Genomic DNA, 16,556 nt, shown 5'->3' with positions numbered 1-16,556 from the left:
CGTGATATTTGGCCATTTTAGCCGCTGGAATTTACAATTAGTAAAGAAATTTATATGGTTTCTTTGGGCAAGGCGCACGCCCTCTCAAGAGCGTACGTAGAAAATATTGAAAGTTTCAAAACCCTTAAAAATAATCACATCAAGCGGGTAAAGAGAAAGAGTCCACAACCTTATCATGAACCTGCCCTCAATTCCAGCATCTAGACAATTATCTCTTTCTCCCACGTGGCTAGTCACATTTCGATTACACTCAGAGAAGTTTCTATATAAAGGGTAGACAACTAGACATAGACGACAGTGATCATCAGATTATAATCAACAGAAGAAGAGGACCTCTAAAAACAACAACCAAAAAACATCATCAATGGCTGCTGCGTAAGTGTCTCAGAATTCGAAGTTCACCACAAGTTTTTTATTTCTCAGTTGCTGTTTTGTCACTTTTGTGTAGCTCCTGTTTTGTTTCCGCATTTGGGGTTCTCTGAATTTTTTGCCAAGACTAAGATTGTTTAATAATGTTGTTATGTGTTGTGTAGGACCGTGAACGAGCATCTTCCCACAGCTTTGGATGCCACTTCTGAACCACCTCCTCTATTTGATGGAACTACAAGGTTCACTCTTCTCTCCCTTTTTGTTAATTCGTTTTTTCTTTTTGTCCGATTCACTGTCTTTTCTATGTCTTTGTTTAGGATGTTTTCATTGTTTTATACTATATATGCTAAAATGGACTTGGACCTGTTTGTGTTTTTTTGTTTTTTCTTACAAAGGTTGTACATCTCTTACACATGCCCATTTGCACAGCGTGTGTGGATCACCCGGAACTATAAGGTTATTTTCATGACTTTTTGTCCGCTTTGTTCTCATTTCTTAATTCGTTTAGTAGCTTCTAATTTCGATAAAAAGATAGATCCTTCAGCTCTTATGGGATCATATCTCCTTTTGCTTTTCTAGGGATTGTTTTGCACTCAATATTTATGTTGCTAAATATTTTGAGCTGCAGGGATTACATGACAATATTAAATTAGTTCCTATTAACCTTCAGAACAGGCCTGCTTGGTACAAAGAGAAAGTTTACCATGAAAACAAGGTGATATTTTTAAACAAAATATGCCTATCTAATGCATAATTGTTTGGGCTGTTTCATTTTCTTGATTGACCAACAATATCTAGAAATGAACAGGTACCCGCATTGGAACACAATGGCAAAATCATCGGGGAGAGCCTCGATTTGATTAGATATGTCGACAGCAACTTTGAAGGGCCTTCTCTTCGCCCCGATGTAAGATTTGCATAACTCAATATTGTGCCCTTCTTAAAAGCTGTCTACCTCTCTATTGAAATTTGACTAAAGTTATGATGTGACTGTATAGGATCTTGTTAAAAAAGAGTTTGCTCATGGAGAATTAATACCCTACATTGATACCTTCAACAAGACAGTGTACACATCGTTCAAAGGAGACGCAGTTAAAGAAGCTAGTAAGCTTTAAAACTTGCTGCCTCTTGACACCATTTTGTATAGAAGCTGGGCTTACTAAAACCTTAAACTTGAATCAGGTCCTGCTTTTGACCATCTGGAGAATGCTCTTCACAAGTTTGATGATGGGCCTTTCTTCCTTGGTCAATTCAGTTTGGTAAGTTGACTTCTCAACTATGTCATTTTTATCTTTCGTTGTAGCTGTGTTGCGTGCCTTTTGTTTATTTATTGACTTTGGTACATTCTCGTTAAACATAGTAAAGATTCAGAATTTATTTGCCCTATACTAAAGACAAAGATTATTTAGCTATATATATGGGAAATGGAAAGCAGTAATATTGATTATTGAGTGAAAATTTGTGATCTTCAGGTGGACATAGCTTACATCCCGTTTGTTGAAAGATTCCAAATCTTCTTTTCAGCTATGTGGAATTATGACATCACCACAGGAAGGCCTAAACTTGCTAAGTGGATCGAGGTAACTTAAAACACATATGAGGTTTAGTGACAATTGTGAGTTCTAATTGTCTTAGCTAGATATGCAAGTTATAAGATTAATTATCTCCCCCATTTGATTAATAGCCAATTTTTTAATTCAACATGATATCTTTACGGTGGGGCATACAATGTAAATGCCATATCTATATTTTACATTCTCTAATGTACTAGAATTCTTGTTTAATGGTAACTAGTAATTTATACCCACAAATAATGTTATAATGTTTGATGCAAGATGGATTTGGAAAATGTTATACATGTATCTGTACTATTATTTAAGAGGTTTTCCCTGTTTGGATTCCTTTTTTTTTTTAGTTCAAAAATGCCCCTACACCCCTATGTTTAAGTAGAGACAAAACTAAAGAACAATCCGGTAAAAATGCAACTCTAACTCCCACTAAAATATTACCTAAAAAATAGGACTACCCTCCTATTAATTTTCAAATTGATTTATTCACTTATAAATTAGATTTTCGAAATAAAAATTATATATATATATAAAATAAAATAAAAACACAATTTTTTTTTTTACAAAATAGGACCATTAAAAAAAAAGCCTCATTGCACGTGCGAAGCGCGTGTGATGAGGCTAGTTATAATATAATTGTTATAAAATTTTATTAGTAATGAGTTTATCATAAAAATCAATAATTATAAATTGCATACACATATCCATTATAATTATTCAATTGAAGTAATGAGGAAAAAAAATAAAAACAACTTTGGAGGAATATTGTAGAATAAAAGTTGATATAAAATGTGTATTTCTCTTTCTCCTTGATTTTAAAACAAAATACATATCCCAAACACCAACAGTCGATCACATCATTTACAAAACCCACAATCTACAACGTCCAACCTTAACATCAAAATCGTAATTGCCGTTGTCACTCAATATAAAATACAAGCCTCATTCCTTAGTTGTAGCCAACTTATACGGGTTAAGATTAGATGAGATAACAATGTTAAAGTTAGGTAGGTATTGTCGAAAAATTGAAGGTAAATGACATCGTTTTTGGTCTGTGTATATTTGACGTGGGATGACATCATGGGTTATGGGTATGTATATATAAAGAGGTAGAAGTGCAAGAAGTAAAAATAGTGAATTAAAATGCAAAGAGTTTTGTATGTATATGTGAGGGATGAAAAATCTTGAAATATTGAACTAAAGGATACAAAAATTATTTATTTTTTATTTAGAAAAATCTTGAAACATGAAACCAAATGAAACAAAAAGTTAATATTTAATTTGTTCTTATATCTTACGTCCGACTTGAAAATATTTCAGTTCTTCTATATTGATTGATTGATGACTGATTGATCATTCATGTCAACCCCTGCAGGAGTTAAACAAGATTGATGCTTATAAGGCAACAAAGCCGGATCCCAAAGTGATTGTTGAAACATTCAAGGCCCTATTTTCGGTACAAACCATTTAGTAACATGCAATGGAATTATGAATTTTATTTCGTTAAATACTCTTAATTATTTTCCTCAAATGTCATTTTTTCTGACCACTCTTTTATCTAATTTTCTTCCTCAGGCTCGGCACTGAACATTTCACAATTCCTTTGGACAAATGGTGGTCTGCCTTTCTGTAATGTTTCCTGGTATATCAAAGGTGTCTTATGTGTGTACGTACTAGTTGAAGACATGGGCAGCTGAGTCTTCAGCATGTATGAATTGCTTAAATAAATAGTACTATGGTTCAGTACTGTACTAAAGTTTTACCCAAAAAAAGATGTACTGTACTAAAAAGATATTGTTTATATATATGAATTGGGATCGAGTTAGCCATCATGCAGTTGTTTTTTTTTTTTTTTTTTTGAGAAACCAGACCTCAAGTCTGGGACTTTATTGAACTGAAAATAAAACTAATGAACATCAAAGTCTACCAAAACGGCAATGTCTGAAGGTAAAGCATTCATCCAAACTTGGCTACCTACGTTGGAAGAAGCCTTTTTTGTGAGAGCATCCGCAACTAAATTACCAGTGCGGTTGACATGACTAAAAGTAGCTGAAGAAAAACTAGGAAGTAAATACCGAATATCGTCAACAATATTTCCAAAGGAAGATAGTAGTGAAGACCCCTGGTTTACTGCAGAAATGACTGTGGCCGAGTCACCTTCAAAGATTACGCATTGAAACTCCAACTCTGCTGCTAATTGGACCGCTCTGAGACAGGCCAGCGCTTCCATATCAGCAACTGATGAAGATAGCGGAATAGGCATGGACAAGGCAGCAAGGGAAACTCCTCTCCAATCACGTACGATGATGCCAATACCAGCTGAGTTCGTCCGTTTGAAGAGTGCCGCATCGAAGTTCACTTTGACTGCATCTGGTTCTGGAGGGCGCCATTGATGCTGAGCAGAAGGTTGATGGATAGGGATTTCTGGAATCTGGCTAGCAATGAATTCCTGTACCAGTGCACTAGCAACGAAACTGATATTCACCATGGGATTAGCTGGGCGACCAAAATGAAGAGCATTTCGTCTGTTCCACAAGCACCAAGCGATTGTTGCGAACAACTCTGTTCTGAGATCATCCCGAACCTGCAAAAGCTTGTTAAGTAAATCACAGAAATTAAGGGGAGGGGGAGATATCATGGTTTGGAACCAGTGGAAAGGTTGCCACACAGGGGCTACGAGGCTGCAAAAGCACAGTGTATGAAAGGCATCTTCCGGGGTATCTTTGCACAACTCGCACAAGTCTGACTCTGTAATATGACGCCGCTTCAGGTTACACTTGGTAGGCAGAGCATTGTTACAAACTCTCCAAACGAAGTGTTTAATCTTGTTGGGCACCTGCAGCTTCCAAATTCCTTTCCAAAAACTTCTCTGAGAGGCCTGGTTGGATGAACTTGCATGGGCTGTTGAAGCCGAGGCAGCTAGCAATTTATAGGCGCTGCTTGTGCTATACTCCCCTGATGGAGTGCATGCCCAAGTCACACGGTCAGGGGGTTTTCTGTGGCTAAGTGGAATCCCCAATACCAAAGAAGTTTCATGAGGTAGAAAAACCCGGTTAACCTCCTCAGATTTCCACACACCCAGCTCTAGATTGATAAGAGAGCTGACCTTAGTTTCCGCCATAACTAAGGGGAGAGGGGAGAGGATTACTCTACTTGATTTTACCGGGAGCCACTTGTCTTCCTTAATTCGAACAGATTGACCATTCCCAATACGCCACATCATACCCTTTCTAATAACATCCCGAGCACCAAGAATGCTCTTCCATGCATAGGATCCGGTATTTGACTCCTTGGCATCAAGAATAGAGCAATTTGGGAAGAAACGGGCTTTGAAGACCCTAAAGCAAAGGGACTCCGAGTTTTGCATCATCCGCCATACTTGCTTAGCAAGGAGAGCGTCATTGAACTTCTCAATTTCTTTGAAACCCATTCCACCCACTTCTTTTGCCTCACATAACCTCTCCCAACTAACCCAATGCACCTTCCTTGAATCATCATTATAGCCCCACCAGAACTTCCTAATAAGGACTTCTAGCTCTTTGATCAACCCTTTGGGTAGCTTGAAACAACCCATAGTGTACGTTGGTATGGCTTGAATGACAGCTTTAATGAGAACTTCCCTACCTGCAATGGACAACAGCTTTTCTTTCCACCCCTGTAATTTCTTCCACACCCTTTCCTTGAGATAGATAAAACTCCTTTTTTTCGCTCTCCCCACTAGTGCTGGCAAACCCAAGTATTTTTCATATTGTCTGATTGCTGGGACTCCCAACAAATGTTGGATGCGAGATTGGGTTTGTTGTAGGGTATTGGAGCTGAAGAAAATATTAGTCTTCTCTTTATTAATTTTTTGACCTGTTCCCATTTCGTACATAGCCAAGATATCCAGGACCCTCTGACACTCAGCCTCAGTAGCACGACAAAATAGGACACTATCATCAGCAAAGAATAAGTGTGAGACTCGAGACCATATCTACTAATAGCCACCCCCTTTATCTTACCTTCCATCTCTGCCTTTTTCAATAAGCCTTGTAGACCTATGGCACACAATAGGAACAGATACGGTGACAAAGGGTAACCTTGGCGGAGCCCCCTAGAGGGTTTAATGTTTCCAACTGGCTGCCCATTGAGAAGAATTGAGTACGACACTGACTTCATGCATGACATAATTATTCTTCTCATCCTCTCCCCAAGCCCCAAATGTTGCATTATTGCCTCCACAAAACTCCACTCCACCCGGTCATAAGCTTTACTCATATCAAGCTTTAGAGCCATAAAACCCATTTTGCCTCGTGTTTTTCTCTTCAAATAATGAAGCGTCTCAAAAGCCACAAGAATGTTATCAGATATCAACCGACCTGAAAGGAAAGCACTCTGCGAATCTGGCACAGAAATAGCTAGAAACTTTTTCAAACGGTTAGCCACCACTTTAGCAATAAGTTTATAGATGACATTACACAAACTTATTGGCCTAAAGTCTGAAACTTTCTTGGGGTTTTTAATTTTGGGTATGAGGGTGATGAAAGTAGTATTTATGGATTCTGGAACAAGACCTGAGTTTAAGGCTCGGAGCACCACTGCAGTCACGTCTTCCCCTACAATGTGCCAGAAAGACTTATAGAATACAGGAGACATACCATCAAGACCAGGGGCTGTGAGGGGGGCCATTTGATTGAGAGCTTCTTTGACTTCACTAGCTTGTAAATCACCCTCTAACTGCTCAGTCGAATCCATCCCCACAACACTTTGGATACCACACAAGATAGTGTCAAAACCATGCGGATTTGAACTGGTGAAAATTTGATCGAAATAGCCCTCCACCACCTTCCCCAAGCCGACCTCATCTTCTACCCAAATTCCATTGTCATCTTCCAATCCTGTAATCAAATTCCGCCTATTCCTTTGATTTGCTCTACAGTGAAAATATCTTGTGTTCTTGTCCCCTTCCTTAAGCCATCTGTTTCTAGATCTTTGCTTCCACATACACTCCTCTCGTGCTTGTAACTGTTGGATGTCGTCTCGTAACTCCTGAATCCGAAAAGGATTGTTTCTGTACCCTCCACTCTCCTCCTCCGACTTCAACTCAGCTAATTTTTTCTTTAGAGAATGTCGAACATGGCCAAAAGTCTTTTTATTCCACACTCTAAGATTTGTTTGGCAGGTAGAAATTTTGCTATTGAAACCCCATGCCGTGGCTTGTACCATCCCAACTCCCCAAGAATCTCGAATTACCTCTTCACAGGACCTGTCCTTTAACCACATGGCTTCAAACCAGAAAGGACGTCCTTTTTTATAAAACCGGTTTTGTTCTAGATCTGGGCTTAGGAGTATAGGCTTGTGATCAGAATGAAAAGCATCCAAATGGTGAATTCTGGAGGTAGGGAATTTCAGAATCCAATCAACGGTAGCAACCCCTCTATCCAATCGAATCCAAACATTTTGATTTCCTGGGCGCCTGTTACACCATGTGAATGGGAAGCCATTAAACCCCAAATCCTTCAACCTGCAAAAATCAAGAGCATCACGAAAACCCTGCATTTGCCTCTCCGGTCTATCAAGCCAACCCTGTTTCTCATCTGCATATAAGATTTCATTAAAATCACCAATACACAACCAAGGGAGAGTAAACCGTGTACTCAAAGTTCTGAGCATGGACCAGGAGTTTTCCCGGCTGGTGGTCTCAGGGTCTCCGTAGAAACCAGTGAACCGCCAGGCGTCATCAACTCCATGGTCAATAATAGCATCAATATGATTTTCTGAAAAAGATTGAACATCCACATTAGAATCAGCAGTCCAAAACAAAGCAAGACCACCCCCAGTGTTATGACGTGGAACCTCAAAAAGATTAGCATAATGTATCTTTCTACCAATTCGTACTAAAACTGATTTCTCAACCTTGGTTTCCATTAAGAAAATCAGCTTGGGATCTTTGTTACGTACCAACGTAACTAGTTCATCTTTTGTCTGTGGGTTCCCAAGCCCACGACAGTTCCAGCTAAGGCAACTCATTGGGCCCGGTGGTGCTGGGAACCAGCCACCACCTTCAAGTTTTCTTTTTCATGATAGTTACATTCTGCCAAACATAATTTTTTCCCTCCCCTCATATCAACTAGTTCAATGCTAGGTCTTCTATCAATAACCATAGGAGAAGAGATTGGAATTGGATTACCTGGTTCACGGGCCAACTTCTTCCAGGTTCGAATGGATACTTGTGGATTAGAATTGGGAACACTGTTTGTGCAATCTTGCAATGGAATTGGATTAGTTCTCAGGCTGAGGGGGAGTGAGGCTTTACGTGGTGAGCATTCGGCCCTACCCCTGTCGGATGGAATGTTGTTTTCTTGGAGAGACAAACCAACAACATCTTCATCCAATCTCACTGCATGGCTCGGATTGGTTTGTTTCAAACATAGCCCATTAGCGGATTCACAACGTTGTCCTTCATCATGCTTACTGCCCACTCCAGTATTGCCTTTCTTGAAAGCCACAAAGTTATCCATGTAATGCTCGGCCTCCATAGCAGACTGTGCATCATGGTGTACATCATCTCGACGTGGAGCTGGGGTTTCATTACTTTTTCTTGATTGGTTTTTCTTCCACCATGGCGGCTGGTTGCGTGCATTGCCTGGGATAACAGCCACGGTTTTTCTGCTTTGGCGAATCGGTTCTGCTCTCAACCACTCGCCGTATTATTGATCCTCTCTTCGCAACTTCCCTTTTCCCCTCAACCAAACTTCACAATCTCGCTCCCCATGTGTAACACGACCGCACCAATAACAAAAGTTAGGGAGGCGTTCGTATTTGAGTCCCACCAGCCCTAACTGTCTTCCCCCTGATCGAAGTCTTGAGCAGCGCGGAAGTGGCTTGGAAATATCCATGGTTATTCGGACTCTCAAGAACTCGCCGCCCGCGCCGTCGTCTTCCAGGTCAGCCACTTGAACCACCATCCCAATTGAGTTACCTACTGCTTCACCAGTTTCCTGGGATAGGTTCTTCAATGGAATATTGTGCAACTGCACCCAGAAAGTAACCTGACCGAAATCAAGATGGGGTATCTGTTCAACGTCAAGAACCCTTTGGAAAGCTATTAAGCTTTTGTCATACAACCAAGGTTCATATTCGAGGACTCGTTCAAGGTCCAAAACATCTTCAAACTCAAATACCAACACATTATCACCCGAGTCACGAATCTTTAACTCACCCGCCGGTTTCCACAATGGCTTGAAGGTGCGAGCCACTGCATCAACATTTAGCGTTCATTTCGTAAAAAACTTCCCTGCCAACCGGTGAACCTCCGTATCCTCTTTGTTCGGAACGTCTGCACCCCCTTCTTCTTCCTCTGTAAGAGTGAAACGTGCCCACATATCTTCCAGACCAGCCATGCTAATAGTTCAAAGCAGAACAGGATTCAGAATAGCACTACACCGACTAAACGCACCGTCCTATCAGTCCGGAGACGTGAAGGGAACAGAAACCCTAAACTAGGTTAGGGACAATATTCTACACGCGGCTGAGAGAAAAAACCCTAGCCGTCATGAGAAACTCGCCATCATGCAGTTGTTAATTCTTCTACGATCATGCATTTTATTTGGTACATTATCACAACTTGCACGTGTCAACTTATGTTTGGATCAAAGTAATCAAATTACCACTTGAAACTTGCAAGTTGCAGTAAGGTGTGTGTCCTTAGACTTTCCTAATTAATATTGGGTCATGTTAACGAATGTCTTTAGAGTATTGGTCAACAATTCTATGGGGCCCAAATGATTTACGGGCCAGGCCCATCTACCTGGGGAAAATCCGAAGGCCCAAGCCGAGGAGGGCTATGGCCTAAGCTCGACAAAATAGCCTGTGGATATCGCCGAGGACGGCTCAGTCCTCGGCAGACCCAAAGTCCCCCCCCCCTGAAGGAAGGGTAAAAACGGTATAGGACCGAAATCAGGACGAAAGATCTAAAATATCTAGGGAAAGCTGCTCTCACTGCCATTCAATGCTCTGAACCTGACAGAGCCGCAGTCTTAGGCTTTTACAACCATCCCCAACGACTTTGAATATGGGCTGATGGGATAAGTATCAATTTTGGAAAGGTTGACCCTATACGTGGGCGAAGGACAGTGGACGCAGGCGAGTATAAAAGGAAAAATAAGTAACCTAAAGAAGGGGTTGGGAAAAATGGCCAAAAACCAGAGCCTCCCAGCCCACCTCCAGGAGAAAGACTCCAGGGGTGTAGGAAAACTTAAGCTGGTACGAACACCGCGAAAAACCCACCGCCTATCAATCAAGGCCTAGCCTTCCAAACCCACGCTTTACAAATGATGTTGTTAGGGGCCTTTTCACGTGCGAACCCGACACTGTTACGGTCCGCCACGAATCGCGTCCTTACAATTGGCGCCGTCTGTGGGAAGGCTTGTGTGTTGGTATAGGAAGTGGGTCGATAGAGTTTCTTCGTTATATCTAACCGTTGGTTATAGAGTTCTAGTACAAAGTTCTGTTACGGACTACGTTTCTTGATTAGGGGCTTGGTTGAGGAGCTAACTCCCTTAAAGCCAAGGTCCCCCGTAAAGAGCAAACTAGGCACTTGGTAACGTTAACCGTATGGATAAACTCTAGGGGCTTGGCTGCGGAGCTAACTCCCCTAAAGCCAAGATCCCACACAAAGAGAAAACTAGGTTTTGGATAGAACCAAGGCATTGCATAGTCCTCGGACTCAAGCCTCTGGGGAAACCAACTACCTGGATGTGGAAAACTAGGTTTTGGATAGAACCAAGGCATTGCATGGTCTACGGACTCAAGCCTTTGGGGAAACCAACTACCTGGATGTGGAAAACTAGGTTTTGGACAGAACCAAGGCATTGCATAGTCCACGAACTCAAGCCTCTGGGGAAACCAACTACCTGGATGTGGAAAACTAGGTTTTGGACAGAACCAAGGCATTGCATAGTCCACGGACTCAAGCCTCTGGGGAAACCAACTACCTGGATGTGGAAAACTAGGTTTTGGATAGAACCAAGGCATTGCATAGTCCTCGGACTCAAGCCTCTGGGGAAACCAACTACCTGGATGAGGAAAACTAGGTTTTTGGACAGAACCAAGGCATTGCATAGTCCTCGGACTCAAGCCTCTGGGGAAACCAACTACCTGGATGTGGAAAACTAGGTTCTGGACAGAACCAAGGCATTGCATAGTCCTCGGACTCAAGCCTCTGGGGAAACCAACTACCTGGATGTGGAAAACTAGGTTCTGGACAGAACCAAGGCATTGCATGGTCCTCGGACTCAAGCCTCTGGGGAAACCAACTACCTGGATGTGGAAAACTAGGTTTTGGACAGAACCAAGGAATTGCATGGTTTACGGACTCAAGCCTCTGGGGAAACCAACTACCTGGATGTGGAAAACTAGGTTTGGACAGAATCAAGGCATTGCATAGTCCTCGGACTCAAGCCTCTGGGGAAACCAACTACCTGGATATGGAAAACTAGGTTTTGGACAGAACCAAGGCATTGCATAGTCCTCGAACTCAAGCCTCTGGGGAAACCAACTACCTGGATGTGGAAAACTAGGTTTTGGACAGAACCAAGACATTGCATAGTCCTCGGACTCAAGCCTCTGGGGAAACCAACTACCTGGATGAGGAAAACTAGGTTTTGGACAGAACCAAGGCATTGCATAGTCCTCGGACTCAAGCCTCTGGGGAAACCAACTACCTGGATGGGGAACCAACTATTTTAAAAAAAACTATGGCACATAAACCTTAAAATTCATCCGAAGAGAGCTCCGCGTTAACAGATGGGTTAATACCTTGATTGCGCGGATTCCTCGGTCCACCCTCTGATCCCCCAATATCAAAGGGGTTGATGCGATACGGCGTAACATATTATTCAGAAGCACAACCAAAGCCCCTCGCTACTCGGCTACCCTCTCGGACGAGTTACTTAGAGTTTGTCGTACTCGAACATCGCTCTTGTATGCATCGCGTAGCACTCAGCCGTTATCCCGATTAGTTCCAAGAGTTTAATTTATTTGATGACTAACCTTGTTATGTTTGATAATATTTGTAAGTCTAAACTAGTAGGAATCTGTGTTAAGGCCTTTCTCTGCCTAGAATATCATTAAGGGCAAACTCATATTTAATATTCATGCATAAAGTAGTGGTTACGGAGAAGAAAGATATGTATAGAGAAATAAACACATATTTTATTAAGACAAAGGAACAATACAGTGTACAATGGAAAGCTGAAACAAAGCCTACATCGAAGCTAACTACGTAAGTAACGAAGAATACAAGAGAGTAAAGATAAAGCCGAAGAGGCAGTTCAGAGGAGAGGTTGGCTACTGCCTCGAGACCTTATTCCCCCTCCATGCTTTTGCACGCCCATAACTCAGGCAGCAAAAGAACCCAACTTGGGGCCTGCACCGGTACAGAAAAGGTGCAGGAAACCTGACCTCAGGCTAACACCATCTACAGAAAAGGTGCAGGAAACCTGACCTCAGGCTAACACCATCTACAGAAAAGGTGTAGGGAGCCGGAAGTTGGGAAGCCCCCGCAAAAATTTGCCTGCTACAAGGCAAACGGCGCTGATGGCGGAAATTCCTTTTTCTGACATACCAAAAATCTGGCATGACCAGAACCTGCTTTGGATTTTGACTAAAAGAAGGAGGAATACCATCTTCCTCCTGTCAAGGCGGAGGACTGGCTTGAATCTGTGCCATCCTTGTCCATACCATATCACCTTGAGGATTCGGTGCCTCTGAAGCACGCGGAGACCTTTCATCCCTATCCAAGCCTCAAACATCTTGCTTTGGGGCAGTGGCACTAGAAAGAGAGATCGCGGATATGGAAGAAATGTAGTTCTGAAGGGAACGGGAGAGTTCATGTGCAAGTGAAGTGATCCCCTATCCCATTTATACCCAGAAGTAAACCGATGGCATTTAATTCGCGCAGCGTCCCAAGGAACGCTACAGACAAAATGTCTCTGACTCGATTTCCAACGTCGTCTGCAACCTTGAGGATAAAGGAGTCTCGAGAGGGTGCACCTCGAACACTGGGACGCCAAAAGGTACCGCGTGATCAAAGGTTATGGAAACACCTCTTAATTTGTGGGCCCAGTAAATTCGCGGCCCAGGCCCGTTCAGCATATGGGCCCGGACAGAACCAAGGCCTTGTATGGTCCTCGGACCCAAGCCTGTGGGGAAACCAAGTACAAAAATTATAAAAATTACAAATTTTTGACAGAACCAAGGCCTTGTATGGTCCTCGGACCCAAGCCTATGGGGAAACCAAGTACAAAAATTATAAAAATTACAAGTTTTGGACAGAACCAAGGTCTTGTATGGTCCTCGGACCCAAGCCTATGGGGAAACCAAGTACAAAAAATTATAAAAATTACAAGTTTTGGACAGAACCAAGACCTTGTATGGTCCTCGGACCCAAGCCAATGGGGAAACCAAATACTTGGATAAGAAAAGGTTTGAATCCCGTAAGATGGGTTACTTGGTAAAAATGTCAGGTCACTTCATCCACGGCTTAAACACCATAAAAGGTTAAGGCCAATAAAGGTGTAAGGAAGGGGGTGGAAAGCCCCAGCACTTAGTCATATAAAAAGGCCGCTCATTTGGTGGGTGCTATATCTTCAAATGGTTATTCCTTACATGACATCAAGCCTTCGTTTCTCTCCTCGGCTAGCATGGGGTAAGTATTACTTTTCACTGATCGGCCTTATTATGTCAAGCATTTCTATTAAAGTTATGGCGACGTCTTTTTATTATCAAATCTTTTGGTCTTAGCCGTCATTGATTTAGATGCTATATTAATATGCCGAGCAGCGTTTGTAGATCCAAAAGAAAAAAAAAAGCATAGAGACAAAACATGCGAAATAAAATAACAACGATTTTTATTAATACGAAAAATTATTACAATGTACAAAGAAGGGCTCGAACGAGCCTATACAAAATGCGAACTGCCTAAGCGATAGTTACATCCGTAGTACAGATAATTAAACTCCCAGGCGTCTTCTAAACTCGTTTTCAAAGTCTCTCCAATCTTTGCCTCGATACTGCTCATATAATGATAAGAACCTTCTTTGGGAAGAAATGGCGGAGAAGGAAATAGTAAGGAAGAAATCAATGAAGAAGATGGAGGAGATGAATGAAGAAGATGGAGGACATGAGTAAAGAAGGAGGAGAAGAAGAGAGAAGAGATGAAAAGAAAGAAAAATGAGCAAAAGAGGGAGAAGTGAAAGCACCAGGATGGAACTGGTGCTGGGAAGACTAAGAAAGGGAGATGGAGAATAGCCCCAGTGAAGGAAGAGAGGAAGAAGTAGAGACGCTTAGTCCCGGCCTCGATCCTGACTCCCAACACACTGGAGCCATACTAGGTATGCTCATAGGAGAGCAGTGGGTACTGATTATGGGTGTTCTCGACTCAGTCACGCCGAAAGTTTGACGTGATGAGTCCCTGCTTCGGATTTTGATTGAAAGAAGGGTGAGGTTGATTTTGAGTCTTCGCCATCCCTGTCCCGATCGAGCCATAAGGAGCTTTATTGGAACATGGCGTCTATGGGAGGGGTTTGGCTCCTGCATCACTCGTTGTTATGATAAAGTGTATCACGATTTAGTTTGTGGACCAGTGGGTAAAATGAACCCTCGGGGAGGCCAAATATTTCAAATCTCAGAAAGATGAGAAGGAATTCTTTACAAAAACAATAACCTCCGCCTTTCCTTCTTATACTGAGGGTGGAGCGGGAGACATTTAATAGGTTCAGATATCCAAAGGAATCTGCCAACACGAACATGCCGGTTCCGTTTCTCCACCCCATCAAAACAAACCGCCGAATTAAAGCAGTCTCGTAAATAGTGGTCATTAAAAGCACGTTTTGGCATACCCAAACGATAAGAGCGCATCAAGCGCGAAATCAAAAGGCTGCCTCATAGACCGGCGCGTTTCTTGGACAGATGAGGAGCCGCCAGCATTATTAAAAGGCCAAATTGATTGGGCCGTAGGAAGAGGTTTGGCATCACCAAAACCCCCCTTTCCAACCAAGAGGTTGGACAGCCGGGTTTTGAGGGGCTATTGTGGGGCCCAAATGATTTACGGGCCAGGCCCATCTACCTGGGGAAAATCCGAAGGCCCAAGCCGAGGAGGGCTATGGCCCAAGCTCGACAAAATAGCTTGTGGATATCGCCGAGGACGGCTCAGTCCTCGGCAGACCCAAAGTCCCCCCCCTGAAGGAAGGGTAAAAACGGTATAGGACCGAAATTAGGACGAAAGATCTAAAATATCTAGGGAAAGCTGCTCTCACTGCCATTCAATGCTCTGAATCTGACAGAGCCGCAGTCTTAGGCTTTTACAACCATCCCCAACGACTTTGAATATGGGCTGATGGGACAAGTATCAATTTTGGAAAGGTTGACCCTATACGTGGGCGAAGGACAGTGGACGCAGGCGAGTATAAAAGGAAAAATAAGTAACCTAAAGAAGGGGTTGGGAAAAATGGCCAAAAACCAGAGCTTCCCAGCCCACCTCCAGGAGAAAGACTCCAGGGGTGTAGGAAAACTTAAGCTGGTACGAACACCGCGAAAAACCCACCGCCTATCAATCAAGGCCTAGCCTTCCAAACCCACGCTCTACAAATGATGTTGTTAGGGGCCTTTTCACGTGCGAACCCGACACTGTTACGGTCCGCCACGAATCGCGTCCTTACAAATTCAGTTAAAGAAAGTTTTTATGGGGAAAAAAAATTAATATTTTGACAGCTTTTTTTATTTCCTATAAAAATGATGTCAAAACTTTCTTAAAATGGATTGTTAACCAATACCCTAAGGGCACTCATTAGCATTTCCCATTAATATTATACCACATAATACTTTTTATTGAGATAATATTTTGGAAATTCCACCATTGATGCATAGCCAGAAATTGCTAGTAAGTTGACCAAAATGGTAATATCAAGTCATGCGCAGTTCACAAAATATATTAGAACACCGATTGCGTTAAGTTATATCATAAGGGTGAAAATTGTCAATCTCTACATCAGTTGACTGGACTATATATGGAGTGCTCAAAGCATGAGCTTTCTTTTTGTAGTGTTTCAAAACATTTTTTTGTGTAGGTTGACTCATGAATAAGAATTCCATTTGAAAGATTTTCAATTTAAAGGTCAAGACAACTTACAACTTTCATTGTGCTATGCTCTCTAAAGAGCAACTCCTCTCAAAATCTCAAAAAATAGTGCTAAGTTGAATCTCATTCCAACTAAGGATTTTGTTGTTCAAGAGGATCCAAAATTTTGTTTTACAAAGATCTTTCTTTCATCTCAAACACATTCTTTAAAAAAAGTGGAGGTATTTGTGAGTTCTCATAGAGCTCTTAAAAGATTTAATTTGTTAACATATACTGCAACAGTAGAAATCTATATTGAATTTTTAATAAACTACCTTGTAATCCTATGCATACACATGGATACATTTTTAAAAAGAGTCATAAATATGTGCACATTAATTCCTACCTAAGTTGATTGCTATTGGTAGTCATTTTTATGTTTTTTTTTTTTTTTTTTTTTTGGAGAAACTCATTTTTATGTTTTTGTCAACTTTGTGAAAACCTTTCAAGGATTTTATTTG

General features: G+C 41.8%; 2 protein-coding genes across 2 annotated transcripts; one reads left to right on the top strand and one right to left on the bottom strand.

The window, feature by feature from the left end:
• The first annotated feature begins 302 nt into the window (after window positions 1-302).
• Window positions 303-3,734, top strand: LOC115953410 (glutathione S-transferase L3-like). The gene is made up of 10 exons (XM_031071048.1): window positions 303-375; window positions 534-608; window positions 765-825; window positions 998-1,084; window positions 1,178-1,276; window positions 1,368-1,473; window positions 1,552-1,628; window positions 1,842-1,949; window positions 3,313-3,393; window positions 3,513-3,734. Exons 1-10 carry the CDS (start codon window positions 365-367, stop codon window positions 3,522-3,524), a joined length of 717 nt encoding a protein of 238 aa, XP_030926908.1. The 5' UTR covers window positions 303-364; the 3' UTR covers window positions 3,525-3,734.
• A 109-nt stretch (window positions 3,735-3,843) lies between these two features.
• LOC115952115 lies at window positions 3,844-8,455 on the bottom strand. Its single transcript, XM_031069194.1, has 3 exons — window positions 8,107-8,455; window positions 5,939-7,978; window positions 3,844-5,561 (listed from the first exon to the last, which is right to left on the bottom strand). Exons 1-3 carry the CDS (start codon window positions 8,453-8,455, stop codon window positions 3,844-3,846), a joined length of 4,107 nt encoding a protein of 1,368 aa, XP_030925054.1.
• Window positions 8,456-16,556: the final 8,101 nt, after the last annotated feature.

Source organism: Quercus lobata, chromosome 7 (genome assembly GCF_001633185.2).
Source record: "Quercus lobata isolate SW786 chromosome 7, ValleyOak3.0 Primary Assembly, whole genome shotgun sequence".
Lineage (NCBI taxonomy): Eukaryota > Viridiplantae > Streptophyta > Magnoliopsida > Fagales > Fagaceae > Quercus > Quercus lobata.
The sequence above is the reverse complement of the archived record's forward strand: the minus strand, read 5'-3'. Positions and strand labels throughout refer to the sequence as shown.

Bases quoted from the DNA above. Each gene is read 5' to 3' on its own strand.
- LOC115952115 (XM_031069194.1), bottom strand. From the start codon at position 8,455: ATGGAGGCCGAGCATTACATGGATAACTTTGTGGCTTTCAAGAAAGGC. The intron at 7,979-8,106 runs GTAATCCAATTC...GAAAACTTGAAG, and splicing joins GAAGTTGGCCCGTGAACCAG to GTGGTGGCTGGTTCCCAGCA. The intron at 5,562-5,938 runs GTAAGATAAAGG...TGTCCATTGCAG, and splicing joins GAAAAAGGCAGAGATGGAAG to GTAGGGAAGTTCTCATTAAA.
- LOC115953410 (XM_031071048.1), top strand. The intron at 609-764 runs GTTCACTCTTCT...TTTCTTACAAAG, and splicing joins CTATTTGATGGAACTACAAG to GTTGTACATCTCTTACACAT. The intron at 826-997 runs GTTATTTTCATG...TTTGAGCTGCAG, and splicing joins GGATCACCCGGAACTATAAG to GGATTACATGACAATATTAA.